Source organism: Ammodytes marinus, assembly GCF_949987685.1.
Source record: "Ammodytes marinus genome assembly, contig: scaffold_240, whole genome shotgun sequence".
Classification (NCBI taxonomy): domain Eukaryota; kingdom Metazoa; phylum Chordata; class Actinopteri; order Uranoscopiformes; family Ammodytidae; genus Ammodytes; species Ammodytes marinus.
The window spans coordinates 7501-23433 of NW_027648216.1; the positions used below are offsets into that span (position 1 = coordinate 7501).

Genomic DNA, 15933 nt, shown 5'->3' on the forward strand with positions numbered 1-15933 from the left:
ACATACTCCGCGAGAAGAAAGAACAAACTTCTCGCTGACAGAGCTGCGAGAAGAAAATGACGCCATTTTCTTTCGCTTCTCCTCTCACAATTTTTGCACAATTGACACCAAACTTTGCACAGAACATCTACCGACCCACACGGAATTTTTTTTTTCAAAATAATTTTGATACGACCTTCGATGACGAAACGGTAGCGCTTTGAATATTTGAAAATTAGCTAACTTGTACTACCTTGTTCGTAAATATTCATAAATCCAAAACTGTACATCATATCAAGTCCAAATTTTAGACATATGTTGTTGGTGCTATCCTTATTAGCGTTCATCTTTTTCTTTCTTTTTTCGCCATAAGGGGGTGCCAGAAACACAAAAAGTATATATCTCCTCATCCACTTTAGCCTATTTCTATGTGATTTTTTTTGGTTTTTGGTCTTTAACTCCCAAAATGACATTATTTTCTTCTCTCAGCTCTTGTTCAGCTTGTTCTCGACACATCGTCCGGGCCGAACTTTCTTCTCGCAGCTTGTCCCAGAACTATCGTGTGATTGGTCAGTCTGAAGTCAATGAGGAAAGCGAAGTGCCCGTTTTAAAGAAAATAAGGAAAATCAGCTGGCGCTACTGAGTCAGTTACCATGGTAACAGCGCGTGACATGTGCCGCGGTGAGGAGTTCGGCAGTTGAGTTCTGGTGAAGTATGTAATGTCCAGACCAGAAAGAACTTCTCTCAGCTCTGTCACCGAGAACTTTGTTCTTTCTTCTCGCAGAGTATGTAGCAGGCTTTACATGTAATTTATGATCATCAGAGGGAAAATTACACGTAGCCCCTTTAAAGTGTGGAGAGTTATCATCAAAAAAAGCTTTGTAAATAAATAGACATCCCTAATATGGAGCTGTGTGTGTTTGAAATAGATATTTTATTGAGAATAATATATATATTTTTTTTTTAACCTTTATTTATACAGGTATATCCCATTGAGTCCGAAGACTCTTTTGCAAGGGAGACCTGTTCCCATTTACACGTTACCATTCACACACTCATTCATACACCGATAGCAGGCTAACTATCGACATTCACACGAGGCAAGGTGGGTGAAGTGTCTTGCCCAAGGACACAACAACTATGACACAAGTGGCAGGGCGGGGATCGAACCTCCAACCCTTTGATCATCGGCCGACCCGCTCTACCAACTGAGCCACGGTCGCTCCACAATTCTCATTGTGTTTAGATTCTCACCCGGGTCTGTCTGTCCCTCTAGTGCGGCTGGTTCCACTGTTGTTGACGGAGAATAAGGGTTCACTGCTCGACTCAGCAGGGCTCTCTCCATCACTCCTATAGAAGCTACACACACACACACACACACACACACACACACACACACACACACACACACACACACACACACACACACACACACACACACACACACACACACACAGACACACACACACACAGTTAATTCACTTGCATTCAGGAAGTCTTAAAAAGCAGAGGAGGGATTTCTTCTTCGTGGAATCGTTCAGACCACGACGTCGTTAAAAATCACTAATTGACCTTTTTCAATTAAAGTCTTTCCTGTTCTGATAGAACATTAAGGTAATCACATCAGTAATAACTCTGTGTCTGTGTGTGTGTGTCTGTGTCCGTTTCTGTGTGTGTCTGTCTCTCGGTGTGTGTGTGTGTGCGTGCGTGTGTGTTTCTATGTGTGTGTGCGTGTGTGTTTCTGTGTGTGTGTGTGTGTGTGTGCGTGTTTCTGTGTGTGTGTGGAGTGGGAGGTAGGGAAGCCTTTCTGCAGCTCAGAATATCTCCAACAGAGCAGAAACACAACTGAACTCAGTTTAACATCTGTGTTCATTCTCTGAATTAGTGTGACAGAAAACTCAGTAAGAAAAGGCAGAAAGACGCCAAAGATCTAATCAAATTAGGTTCTTAATAACTTAAAGGGACACTGTGTAACATTTTAAGTACTTTATTAGCTAAAATCAATATCCTCATTCATAAGTATGTCCTCATCGGTGTAAAATCACCTCTGCCAATAATCTGAATTATCCTCCTGAGTGGAGAATTACAGATATTAATATTACATTTTCTACATTGAGCAGGCAAGTCTTATGGAGGCATCCATGTTTTTGGAATGTCATCAGGTGCATTGTTTATAAATTAGAATTGTTCTTGTCCTTGAAGGCCACTGTAGCTTCTGTTATTATTCAAAAGGGGTGGGGTTACCCAGGCAGCGTTGCATTCTAGAACTTTCTAGAACTTTCTTGATGATGTCATATTACACAGTGGCCCTTTAAATAACATAATAACTTAATAACTAACTAAAGAGAGAGGGATAGAAATCACATCTCAAGAGAAGAAAATCACTTCAAAACGTCACAAAATGATCCTTTTATTATCTTTCTTTATTTTTATTGATTTTATTTTTTTGTGTTTCCAACCTTATTTGCTAGTTTATAAGCACAGAGTTAAAGTATGAGCCTAAATATCTGTGGAGTGCCCCTACATATGGGTTGCGTTCCGAATCGCATACTCTTTCTTTTTTCTATTCTACATACTACATCCGACGATAAAAAGAATCTAGTTAGGATGCAGTAGGCATACTATTGGGACATACTTTACTCTCTTATTTCATCATAACATTGCTCCTTGATCTTGCCTCTTGCTTTTATATCCGTCTCATCCCCGGTTGTTTTCATATGGAGGCTTCATCGATGTGACGTCACTTCACGTGCGCAATGGATTGTGGGTCAGAATCGCCCAAATAATGCAGTTTTCAACACTAACAATCTTGGCCGCATGAAGTAGGACATCCGGGTACTTCTAACCATCCTAAATCTGGCCACAAGAATCGGGACATCCTAAATCTTTTTTCTACCTATATAGTAGATAGTATGCGATTCGAAACGCAACCATGTTCACTGGTCGCACCAGTGCATCTAAAATGTATCACATCAAATTAAATGTATTATTGGGTGTTCCGAAAATATACTCTGGAGCAACTAGATGAAAAAGTTAGTTAGCCCTGGGATCCAGACTAACTATCTCTTGGTTTGAATTAGTTAGAAAGAAAATCTGGGTTTTTATTCATGTTTAAGGATTAAAAATAAAAATGAATTGTAACTGGACACAGACAAAGACAGACACACACACACGCAGAGACACACACACACACACCCAGACAGACACACTCACCCACACACACGCATAGACACACACACACACACACACCCACACAGACAGACTTACACAGACACACAAACCCCCACCCACCCACCCACACACAGACAGACAGACAGACAGACTTACACAGACAGACACACACACACACACACAAACCCACACAGACAGACTTACACAGACACACACAAACCCCCACCCACCCACCCACACACACAGACAGACAGACCCCCACACACACAGACAGACAGACAGACAGACCCCCACACACACAGACAGACAGACAGACTTACACAGGCCTGCAGATGACCAGGTCCCCCTTGTTGGTTCCATAGGCCAGGCCCATGCCCGGGTCCGGCAGCCAGCGAGCTGAGTTTATACTGACGTGACGACGCTGGTCAGGAGCCATCGGATACACAACGTTAAACACCATCTGAAACACAGAGACTATTATATTCATATCTACACATTAATGAACTAATGGATCTGTCTATCTATCTATCTATCTATCTATCTATCTATCTATCTATCTATCTATCTATCTATCTATCTATCTATCTATTAGGGGGTTAAACTAAATGAGCCTGCATGGCTCAAACTGGCACATTTACATGTTGAACTTTGGTGCTTTATGTTTATTAATGTGCACTGTCCCTTCCAAAAAACAAAAAAAAAACATCTGAAACACAATTTAATACATATTCCAATATAGTGCAGCTACATCTAGATTGATAGTATAGTCCACTCACACAGACCACACCATTTGAAACATAGAGGCATATTTTAATGTCTGTCTGTCTGTCTGTCTGTCTGTCTCTCTGTCTGTCTCTCTGTCTCTCTCTCTCTCTTTCTCTCTCTCACCCTGATAGAGGTCTCCCCTCTGTGTGTCTGTCTGTCTGTCTGTCTGTCTGTCTGTCTGTCTGTCTCTCTCTCTCACCCTGATAGATGTCTCCCCTCCGTCTGTCTGTCTGTCTCTCTCTCTCACCCTGATAGATGTCTCCCCTCCGTCTGTCTGTCTGTCTGTCTGTCTGTCTGTCTGTCTGTCTGTCTGTCTGTCTGTCTGTCTGTCTGTCTGTCTGTCTGTCTGTCTGTGTGTCTCACCCTGATAGATGTCTCCCCTCCGTCTGTCTGTCTGTCTGTCTGTCTCTCTCACCCTGATAGATGTCTCTCCTCCGTCTGTCTGTCTGTCTGTCTGTCTGTGTGTCTGTCTCACCCTGATAGATGTCTCTCCTCCGTCTGTCTGTCTGTCTGTCTGTCTGTGTGTCTGTCTCACCCTGATAGATGTCTCTCCTCCGTGCGGTTGCTGGAGCCTGAAGACTTGTGCCACCATGTGGTCGGTGGTGGGATGCAGCAGGATGCGTCGTGAGGCCAAACCAACCATCACGTAGCAGCCCATAGGAGACAGGCTCACTGAGATCGCATTGGGACCTGGGAGGGGGAGGGGGGAGGTGGGAGGGAGGGGGAGAGGGGAGGGGGAGAGGGGAGGGGGGAGGGAGGGAGGGGGAGAGGGTAGGTGGGAGGTGGGAGGGAGGGGGAGAGGGGAGGGGGGAGGTGGGAGGTGGGAGGGAGGGGGAGAGGGGAGGGGGGAGAGGGGAGGAGGGGAGGGGGGAGAGGGGAGGAGGGAGGGGGAGAGGGGAGGGGGGAGGTGGGAGGGAGGGGGAGAGGGGAGGGGGGAGAGGGGAGGAGGGAGGGGGAGAGGGGAGGAGGGAGGGGGAGGGGGGAGGTGGGAGGAGGGAGGGGGAGAGGGGAGGGGGGAGGGGGGAGGGAGGGGGAGAGGGGAGGGGGGAAGAAAGAGATTGGGTAGGGTTTTTTTTTTTTTTTTTTTTACAACTTCAGAATCATTCAGTTCATTCAATTGAAGTTTGGTAATTAATTGTTCTTTGAAAATTAAGACAACAAATTTCAAGCACATTTAGGCTATTACATTTATGCAATGGTGAAAAATTAGCACACTAAACACAAAACAGCGTGTGAGTGTGAGTCTGTCTGTCTGTCTGTGTGTGTCTGTCTATGTGAGTGTGTGTGTCTATGTGTGTGTGTGTGTGTTATAAAACTATTACAGATAATTATTATTATTTTCCACTTTTTCATCGACTTCAGTTCTGATCAAAACTACTAATTATTCAATAATTTTTTTTAGGATTTGGAACATTTAAACGATCTTCTTTTACTACAGTCTCGGATAAGTCAAAGATTGGCAAGAACATAGATTTAGTTGGATTTCATATTTGTGCAGTCAGAATTTTTTTCCTCCAAATTATATCTATGTCTGTCTTACCAAATCTCTTAGTATACAGCATCTCCCCCAGGTTATGTGGGGCCAGAGAGTAGATGGCCAGTATTCCCTCATCAGGGAACCCTCTCTGTCTGTCTGTCTCTCTCCCTCTGTCTGTGTGTCTGTCTGTCTCTCTCCCTCTCTGTCTGTCTGTCTGTCTTCCTCCCTCCCTCCCTCCCTCTGTCTCTCTGTCTGTCTGTCTGTCTGTCTCTCTCCCTCCCTCTGTCTGTGTGTCTGTCTGTCTGTCTGTCTCTCTCCCTCTCTGTCAGTCAGTCAGTCAGTCAGTCAGTCAGTCAGTCAGTCAGTCAGTCAGTCAGTCAGTCAGTCAGTCTGTCTGTCTGTCTGTCTGTCTGTCTGTCTGTCTGTCTCCCTCCGTCCGTCCGTCCGTCCGTCCGTCCGTCCGTCCGTCCGTCCGTCCGTCCGTCTGTCTGTCTGTCTGTCTCCCTCCCTCCCTCCCTCCCTCCCTCCCTCCCTCCGTCCGTCCGTCCGTCCGTCTGTCTGTCTGTCTGTCTGTCTGTCTGTCTGTCTGTCTGTCTGTCTCTCTCTCCCTCCCTCTGTGTGTCTGTCTGTCTTACCAAATCTCTTAGTATACAGCATCTCGCCCAGGTTATGTGGAGCTAGAGAGTAGATAGCCAGTATTCCCTCATCAGGGAACCCTCTCTGGGACGAGGGGATGAACACAGCTAGCAGCTGGCCGTCAGCCGAGATGTCACAGCTCGCATCGTTGTAGATCTTACAGTTTGGAACCAGCACGTTCACAGAGGCTGAAATGGGGATAAGCACAAAAAAAAAATTATGTCAACAGTGCTTAGAAAAATGACAGAAAAATGGTAATATATTAACACTAGTTCATTTCAACTTAATTCTTCACACAGATGCCTACATTTAGATTATTAACACTGTCTGGACACATTGTTCCATGTGCACAGACAGTGCTGGCAGCATTTACTTCCCTCTGGCAAATCGGAATACTTAAAATTAAAAAATTAAGTCCAAAGAAAACTTCCTTGATTATCAGCCCTTATTTCAGTGACTTGGCAAAATTAACCGGTTAACAAAAAGACAGTAATAATTGATAGGACTTATAAAAGTGCTTTTCTGTACATTTAAAGACCTGTAATGCAGTGGAATCAACAGTTATATTTCCTAAACTAAAGCACACAGTAAACAGAGCAGTTGCTTCCTACCGTTGCTGATCTCAGGAAGGTCAAACTTGGTGAAGTCCCACCACTGCAGACGGTACGTGGTGTTAGCAATGTTGCTAGCAACCGCAGACTGCCCGTCACCGATAGACGCACCTGAGGGATAAACACACCTTAATGGTAAATACTGGGGATTGTGTTATCGTGAATAGGGATGCAACAAATATTCTGCAACCAAAATTATTTGGCAAAAAATAGCAAAAAAAAAGCATTTTCAGCCAAATAACTGAAAAAGGCTGACATTTTTTTTTAATGTTTTTGATGAGGCGATTAAACAGCAGTGAGGTCTGAGGGGCTTTATAAATGCATCCTGCAAGAGAATAACACAAATTCAGCCAGGCACAAGACTAGCTGGCCAATCAAAAGCATATTTGATTTTACTGATTTATTTAATTCAAATTATAATGTGCTTTCTTGCTATAGGTAAAGTCTGCTGGAATGTTAAAACAAATTCAATTGAAGTTTGGTAATTAATTGTTCTTTGAAAATTAAGACAACAAATTTCAAGCACATTTAGGCTATTACATTTATGCAATGGTGAAAAATTAGCACACTAAACAAAAAACAGCGTGTGAGTCTGTCTGTCTGTGTGTGTCTGTCTGTCTATGTGTGAGTGAGTGTGTGTGTGTGTGTGTGTGTGTGTGTGTGTGTGTGTGTGTGTGTGTGTGTGTGTGTGTGCGTCTCTATGTGTCTGTCTGTCCGTCTGTCTGTCTGTCTGTCTGTGAGTGTGTACCTGCTAGCACTCTGTTAACCGTGGTGTGTGTGGCGAGTCCGGGCTGTCCCCTCTCATGGAAGATCCCGGCGTAGGGCAGATACTCGGGGAGGAGGAATCGCCTGCCACACAAACAGGTATATCGTTTATTACTTTATTTATAATTCAACAAGAAGACATCGAAATAAATGAAAACAAACACAAAAACAAAACTTTAAATTCATCTTAAAATATCCATGTTTAGGATGGTACACGTTAGAAAATCATACCAAATAAATAAATAAAATAAAACCAGAAAGGTAAGTGAAGGACGTCTAATTAAATAAATACAATTAAATCAAGAATTAAAAAATTACTAATAATACTTTTTAAATGACAGTTTACGATCCATGTCTTCATAGCTCCAGTGATCATTACAGACAGTGTGTTTTAATAGAAGAGAATCATGAATCCATTCTCACCGTGGGACAAATCGGCCGAGCGAGGGCGCAGACATCCGGGCGTTACGAGGTGTTCTGTGTCTGGCTCTGTCTCCGGTGTCACTGGGAGAGGAAAACAAAAAGACACACAGGCATTGGTTTAATAGACATTTTTACACAAATACAATTCTGGAAGCATTTGTATTAATTCAGTTTTAGTCTATAGTCGAAAAATTTTATTAGTTTAATAATAATAATAATAATAATAATAATTGATAGGTTTTATATAGCGCTTTATTGCCTAGGCACTCAAAGACGCTTTCCAGGGTTCCAGGTTCCATTCATTCACACACAGTCATACTGGTGGTGGTAAACTACGAGAGTAGCCACAGCTGCCCTGGGGCAGACTGACGGAAGCGTGGCTGCCATTCAGCGCCAACGGCTCCTCCGACCACCACCTCAAACATACAGCAATCATACACATTCACACAAGGCAAGGTGGGTGAAGTGTCTTGCCCAAGGACACAACAACCATGACACAGGTGGCCGGGCGGGGATCGAACCGCCAACCCTTGGATCGTTGGCCAACCCGCTTAACCACCTGAGCCACAGTCGCCCCAGTTTAGTCATTTTTCACCTTTTTCTAGAAACATTGACTTCAAAATAATAACCACGACCGATGCACAACCTAAAAACAGTAAAACAAATGAGATTGGGCAAATCTAACGTGATAAACCAGTTAAATAGAAACTTAATGTAAAGGTACTCCAGTTCACCTCGCTGTTACGCTGAGTTACTAGCTACGGTGTGCTCCTTTGTTTACATACCAGTTTACAGAGCCTAGGCTGTGTATTAAAAATAAAACAGAATCCAACATTATAAACCAGGTTGAATATAAACTTAATGTAAACGTACTCTAGTTCTTCAAAGTCGATCTCGCTGCTGTCCATGTGTTACTAGCTGCTCCTTTGTTTACATACCTTTTATACAAACCAGTTTACAGAGTCTAGGCTGTGTATTAACACCAGATTGAATGACTAGATTCGTTATAGAGTTAGGTTAAATGTAAACGTACTCTAGCTCTTCAAAGTCGACCTCGCTGCTGTCCATAGGGTTAGCCGTGTTACTAGCTGCTCCTTTGTTTACATACAAGTTTACAGAGCCTAGGCTGTGTATTAACACCATATTGAATGACTTGATTCTAACATTAACATTATAAACCAGGTTTAATAGATATTAATGTAAACTCACTCTAGTTCTTCAAAGTCGACCTCGCTGCCCTCCATAGGGTTAGCTGTGTTACTGGCTGGTCCCTCAGATGAGCTCATGGCTCTCAGTCTGTTCTGCTGGTATCTCAGAGATCTCTGGCGGATACTGTCTCTCCTCGAGAGGTACTGGATCATCCTCTGAGCGTAGTACGCAGCTGGGGACAGTCTGGGAGGGGGCAGAAATTTGAACATTTAAATAAAAGAATAAACAAACATTTACATATGAAAAAAATGGGGTTTGTGTACGAAAAAAAAAATAATAAATAAAAAACGAAATCGCATGTTTAAAATTCTAATGTTTTGCATTTCACAACAGCTTTTAAGAAAATTTGTTATAAAACAAAATCATTATAGAAAGAATTATTGGATGGGGGTAAATAGAGTGTTCTTGTACCTGGCTGGGTCTGGGTACATGGAGTATTATTTATTATATCATATCATATCATATCATATCATATCATATCATATCATATCATATTATATTATATTATATTATATTATATTATATTATATTATATTATATTATATTATATTATATTATATTATATTATGTTATGTTATGTTATGTTATGTTATGTTATGTTATGTTATGTTATGTTATGTTATGTTATGTTATGTTATGTTATGTTATGTTATGTTATGTTATGTTATGTTATGTTATGTTATGTTATGTTACCTAGCTAGTAAAGTATATTACCTGGCTGGGTCTGGGTATTATTTATTATAGTATATTATATTATATTACCTAGCTGGGTTTAGGTGAATAAAGAGTGTTCTTGTACCTAGCTGGGTCAGGGTAGATGGAGTATTATTTATTATAGTATATTATAGTATATTATATTACCTAGCTGGGTTTAGGTAAATAAAGAGTGTTCTTGTACCTGGCTGGGTCAGGGTAGATGGAGTATTATCATATCATATCATATCATATCATATCATATCATATCATATCATATCATATCATATCATATCATATTATATTGTATTATATTATATTATATTACCTAGCTAGTAAAGTATATTACCTAGCTGGGTCGGGGTAGATGGAGTATTATTTATTATAGTATATTATATTACCTAGCTGGGTTTAGGTGAATAAAGAGTGTTCTTGTACCTGGCTGGGTCTGGGTAGATGGAGTATTAGTTATTATAGTATATCATAGTATATTATATTACCTAGCTGGGTCGGGGTAGATGGGATGGTCTCTGGATCCTGACATGTCGTAACGAGACAAAGACAGCAGAGAGGATTCCAGCAGGCGCCTGATAGAGACACAGAGGAGGTTAGGGTGAGAGATAACTATTAATAAATGTTCATATTTAAACTCTAAACTAGAAAATCATTATAAAAATGTATTAAAAACATATAAAAATAAAAGAAAATGCATAAAAAAAAAACTATGTATATATATATTTAAAAACATTTATTGTATAAGTATATTATAGAAAAAAAAATACAAAAAATAATTAAATTCATTATTAAAAAAATCATTAAAAGAAAATTCAATAACATATCTCTCCCTCCCCTCCTGAGTGAGTCCTTGTCATACAGTATATATAAAATAATAATAATAATAATAATAATAATAATAATAATAATAATAATAATAATAATAATAATAATAATAATAATAATAATAATAATAATAATAATAATAATAATAATAAATACAAAAAATTTAATAAATTTCATAATAACAATAATAAAAAAATTAAATCATTATGAAACATATCACTAACACTACTGGTTACCTCCTGAGTGAGTCCTCGTCTGGCGGGTCCCCTGTGATCTCTGTGTGTAAGGCGTCTGAGGCGTCTGCCTGCCTGGAAGCCGTCTGTCTGAACACTCTCTCCCACTGAGCACTCTCCTGGTTGTACACCAACCCCACTGTCTGCTCTCCACTCTGCTGGGAGGGGGAGGGGGCCATGGGGAAGGGGGCCGGGGGGGCTGAGAAACACAAGGGAAAAGTTCAATTAGATGGCATTTTTTTTTTATATATATTGCTAACATTTCGACTTTATTTCAACTTTTGAGCGACTTTTTGGGGGACCGGAAAAAGTCGCAAAAGCAAAAAAAAATCTCGAACATAAAAAAAAAAATTCTGCTATTTTTTTGCAAACACTCCGAAAAAAAAATTTATTTTCTTTTTCGACTTTTTTACGACTTTATAACTTTTATATTACATTTATAACCAGGAGCGTTCTACTGGTTATAAATGGGGAAGGGGGCTGGGAGGGGGCTGAAAGAGCAGGGGAAAGTTTAGAAAGTAGAAATAAACTTTTGTGTCTCTGAACATATGTAAATGAGGTGCATATGCACAACAAGTATTCCTTATTGTCAGTGAAAACAAGGAACAGAAATGTGAATATAAAATATTCTAATAATCAAAATTAACAAAACTTCAATATCCAAGAGGCTCAGGCCAAAAAATTATCTAAAAAAAAAAACTATATAGATTTTTTAACACAGCCTTTTAGATAAACATATAAATATTACACACACACACACACACACACACAGACACACACAGACACACACACACACACACACACACACACACACACACACACACCTGCAGTAGGCGCCGGCTGCTCGTTGGGTTCAGGCGCTGCTCTCCTCTCAGGGGGCGGGGCCTCTACTGACCGTCTGACATCATCGCTCTGTTGCCATGGTGAGGAGGGGGAGGAGCCAGCAGAGGTGGAGGACGCCTGTCAACATATTTAGAGATATTTAGTTATTGTCATTACACTAAAAATGGTTTAATCTGCCAATACCAAAAGGTTTTATTGACATTAAAAAGGTGCTGAAAAAAATCGATTCATTCGTGGGATTATAAAGATTCACACCCGTACAATGCAGCAAAAAAAAAATCTATCTTTAAAATATAATTTACAAAAAACATTAAAAAAAAAACAGCACACTGATTGGTCCAATTAGCACCCTTTAAAAGTGCATACATTTTTTTCATTTAACTTTTATTTATCCTCGAGAGACCAATTGAGGGGTGACCCTCATTTACAATGACGTCGAGATACAAAGGTCATAATAAATAAAAAACTCATACCCGATTAATCTAATGCATTTTTTGTTTGTTAAATCGATATAAAAATGTTATACTGTTTACCTGATTGGTGCGCTCCCATCTCTGCGAGTCATGGTTGAAGGTGAGCAGGTTGTGACAGGCTCTGCAGCGGTTGAGATGCCCCCGGGCGGCTTGGGAGGCAGAGGCTGTGTCCATGGTGTCCCTGGGAGGGGGTGGGGGTGGCGGGGGAGGAGGGTAGTGGATAATGTTTGGAGAAACTGCAGCAGATTGAAGAGAAGAAGAAGAAGACGGCCCAGGGCGCTCCACGGGATCCAGGTTGTTGTTGAGAAGCTCCTGGTTGGGTTCCTGGGCTCCGTCTGGGAGGCTGGAAGACCCAAGTGGAGCCTCCAAGTCCTGCAGGAAGGAAGGAAGCATTTTAGGGGTTAAGAAACATTTAATTTTTTTTTTTCGGTGTCTGTTAATTAACAAGATTCAGATTTAGAATTTTTTAAGAATATGAATTTTTTTTAAATAATTTTTTTTATAATATTTTTTTTTTATAATATTTTTTTTTAAATAATTTTTTAAGAATTTTTAAGATTTATTTCCATTTTAGGGAACGCTTGTTGTCAAAATCAATCAATATCTCCTTAGGATAGACTGGAGACTGGAAGACCCTAAAAGGAGCCTCCAAGTCCTGTAAAGTCACAAGATTAAACACAACAATTAAACACTCAAAAATTCGGAATGTTCCCTTAGAAAATAGTTTCTGAATGTTTGCAAAAAAATAAAAAAATAAATAAAACGGAATGTCGGCCAAAAAAAAACAATCTATGCAAAACGGAGCCTCCAAGTCCTACAGGAAGGAAGCATTTTAGGGGTGAATAAACATTTTATTTTTTTATTTCGGTGTCTGTTAATTAACAAGATTCAGATTTTGAATTTTTCTAAGAATATGAATTTTTTTTAAAATAATTTACGAATGTTTAAGATTTAACGCTTGTTGTCAAAATCAATCAATATCTCCTTAGGATAGACTGGAGACTGGAAGACCCTAAAAGGAGCCTTCAAGTCCTGTAAAGTCACAAGATTAAACACAACAATTAAACACTCAAATTCGGAATGTTCCCTTAATTTTTTTCCCTGAATGTTTGCAAAAAAAAAAAAAAAAAAACGGAATGTCCGCGCCTAATTTTGGCCAAAAAAACATAATCTATGCAAAACTGAGACTTTACAACAATACCTGTCACACACAAACACATGTCACCTTAAATATAAGACACAAAACAACAGCAACCCATACACACCATAAACACACACAAATAAGTTTTTTTTCATGCTTATTCAGACCCGGAAATTCCACAACAAACAGACAGACAGACAGACAGCTACACAGACACACACACAGACAGACAGACAGACAGACAGACAGACAGACAGACAGACAGACAGACAGACAGACAGACACAGACAGCCAGACAGACACACACACACAGACAGGCAAACAAACAGACAGACACACAGACAGACAGACAGACAGACAGACAGACACACACAGACAGGCAAACAAACAGACAGACAGACAGACAGACAGACAGACAGACAGACAGACACACAGACACACACACAGTCAGACAAACACACAGACAGACAGACAGACAGACAGACAGACAGACAGACAGACAGACAGACAGACAGACAGACAGACAGGGAGAGAGACAGACACACACACAGACAGACAGACAGACAGACAGACAGACAGACAGACAGACAGACAGACAGACAGACAGACAGACAGACAGAACAACAGCAACCCATACACACCATAAACACACAAATAAGTTTTTTTTCATGCTTAATCAGACCCGGAAATTCCACAACAAACAGACAGACAGACAGACAGACAGACAGCTACACAGCCAGACAGACAGACAGACAGACAGACAGACACAGACAGCCAGACAGCCAGACAGACAGACACACACACACAGACAGGCAAACAAACAGACAGACACACAGACAGACAGACAGACAGACAGACAGACAGACAGACACACAGACACACACACAGTCAGACAAACACACAGACAGACAGACAGACAGACAGACAGACAGACAGACAGACAGACAGGGAGACAGACAGACAGGGAGACAGGGAGAGAGACAGACACACACACACAGACAGACAGATAGACAGACAGACAGACAGACAGACAGACACACATAAATCTCACCTGCATGCGATCAAACTCCATGAAGTATCTGCTGAGGTTGCACTGCAGCACATTTCTGAACGACGCCGTGTTGTTGCCGCTCCGCGATCCGTCCCAAAAGGGGTGATGCCCGCTGCTGGTGCCCGCTGACCCTAACCCTGCCCCCCCTCCCTCTCTGGCCCCCCCTGGATCTAAGCCCTGCGATTGGCTAAACCCTCTCCCACCCTCCGATGACGCTGCTGACGTATAGACAGGGCTTTGAGAGCTATGCGAGGTACCATCTTGCTGTCTCAAAACCGATAGTAAGCTAATGGATGAAGATGAAGTTCTGGGTGGTAGCATGCCACTCGGGCTTGTGATATTCCCTCCTTCTCGCACACTAAGTACATTCCTTCTCCAATCTGGCCCTGATGTTTGTCTAGAACTAGTAGTCGTTGAAGAGTGACTGTCTGTGTGCATGCTACTAGGGGCTGCATTTGGGTTTAGAGAACTTCCTGCGCTGTAGTAAACAGAAGTGAAAGCGGAGGGTCTTTCGGTGGGCTGTCGAGGCTCCGTGCGGGCTGAGGAGAAGGTGTTGTTTTGGGGTTGGGGTTGCGTGCTGTCGGGGGGTAGGGCCATGGAAGGGTTGCGTGTGAGGGAGCAGCGTGTACACAGACACACCATGCCTAGGTGTTGGGTGCAGCCCGGATAGGGGGGTGGGGGCTGGATAGGCCCGCGGTCAGAGGGAGGGTACTGGCTAAGAGGGATGTTAGATGGTGGGTCTCCTATCGTGCCCACATTACCTGTGGACGAAAAAAAAATATATACAAATTTCAGTTATTTTAATTAAAATTATTTGTTGTTGTGTGTGTTACTGTGATGTTTTTATTAAAAGAATAGCTGCAGCAATATTTTTTCACAGGTTTCTGAGCTGAAAACAAATCTTGTCCTCAGCACTTCAAAGCAACAAAGGTAAGACTGGAAACTTGACTTAATATTTAACTAAACAGTGTTCTCTGTATTTCTCAGTTTGGAAGCTTAACTTACCCCTGCAGTGTGTAAAATATTGGGTTATATTTCCCAGCAGATCTTGTAGAAAGTAATTATAATATCCATAAGTATGTTTAATTTAGTGCATAATAGCTGAATTTTTTCCTTAGAAAGGGTCTCATATATGTCCATATTTCTCCATACTTTGGACCAAGGCCTTGTCACTGCCATTTTGGAAGTGTCATAGTTGGAATGTCATCAGGTGCATTGTTTAGAATTTAGAATTGTTCTTGTCCTTGAAGGCCACTGTAGCTTCTGTTATTATTCGAAAGGGGTGGGGTTACCCAGGGAGCGTTGCATTCTAGAACTTTCTAGAACTTTCTTGATGATGTCATATTACACACTGCATCTTTAAAGGGACACTGTGTAATATGACATCATCAAGTGGTACAATTCTAGATCACAACAGTTGGTCTCTATGGCTCCCGTTCAGAGAAGCAACATAAATTCTTCCAAAACATTCCAGCTGGTAGTTCTGATGGACAGTGTGGCCAGCTGTTCCATTCTGTGCTTCTGTAGAGCTGATGACATTCCAACTATGACGCTTCCAACATGGCGGCGCCCATAAGACTTACCAGCTCAATGTACAAAATGTAATATTAATATTTGTAATTC

General features: G+C 41.3%; 1 protein-coding gene across 1 annotated transcript in view; it reads right to left on the reverse strand.

Annotated features, from left to right (window-relative positions):
* Nucleotides 1-15933, reverse strand: part of LOC307270910 (activating molecule in BECN1-regulated autophagy protein 1B-like) — a 32562-nt gene that overhangs the window by 7199 nt on the left and 9430 nt on the right. Inside the window, exons 8-20 of the mRNA XM_080054793.1 lie at nt 14311-15071; nt 12179-12490; nt 11627-11762; nt 10806-11001; nt 10230-10316; nt 9037-9219; nt 7828-7908; nt 7388-7488; nt 6640-6750; nt 6028-6216; nt 4451-4605; nt 3471-3610; nt 1234-1338 (exon numbers count right to left, since the gene is read on the reverse strand). Coding sequence (XP_079910919.1) covers nt 1234-1338; nt 3471-3610; nt 4451-4605; nt 6028-6216; nt 6640-6750; nt 7388-7488; nt 7828-7908; nt 9037-9219; nt 10230-10316; nt 10806-11001; nt 11627-11762; nt 12179-12490; nt 14311-15071 — 2557 coding nt within the window. The remainder of the gene's footprint in view (nt 1-1233; nt 1339-3470; nt 3611-4450; nt 4606-6027; nt 6217-6639; nt 6751-7387; nt 7489-7827; nt 7909-9036; nt 9220-10229; nt 10317-10805; nt 11002-11626; nt 11763-12178; nt 12491-14310; nt 15072-15933) is intronic.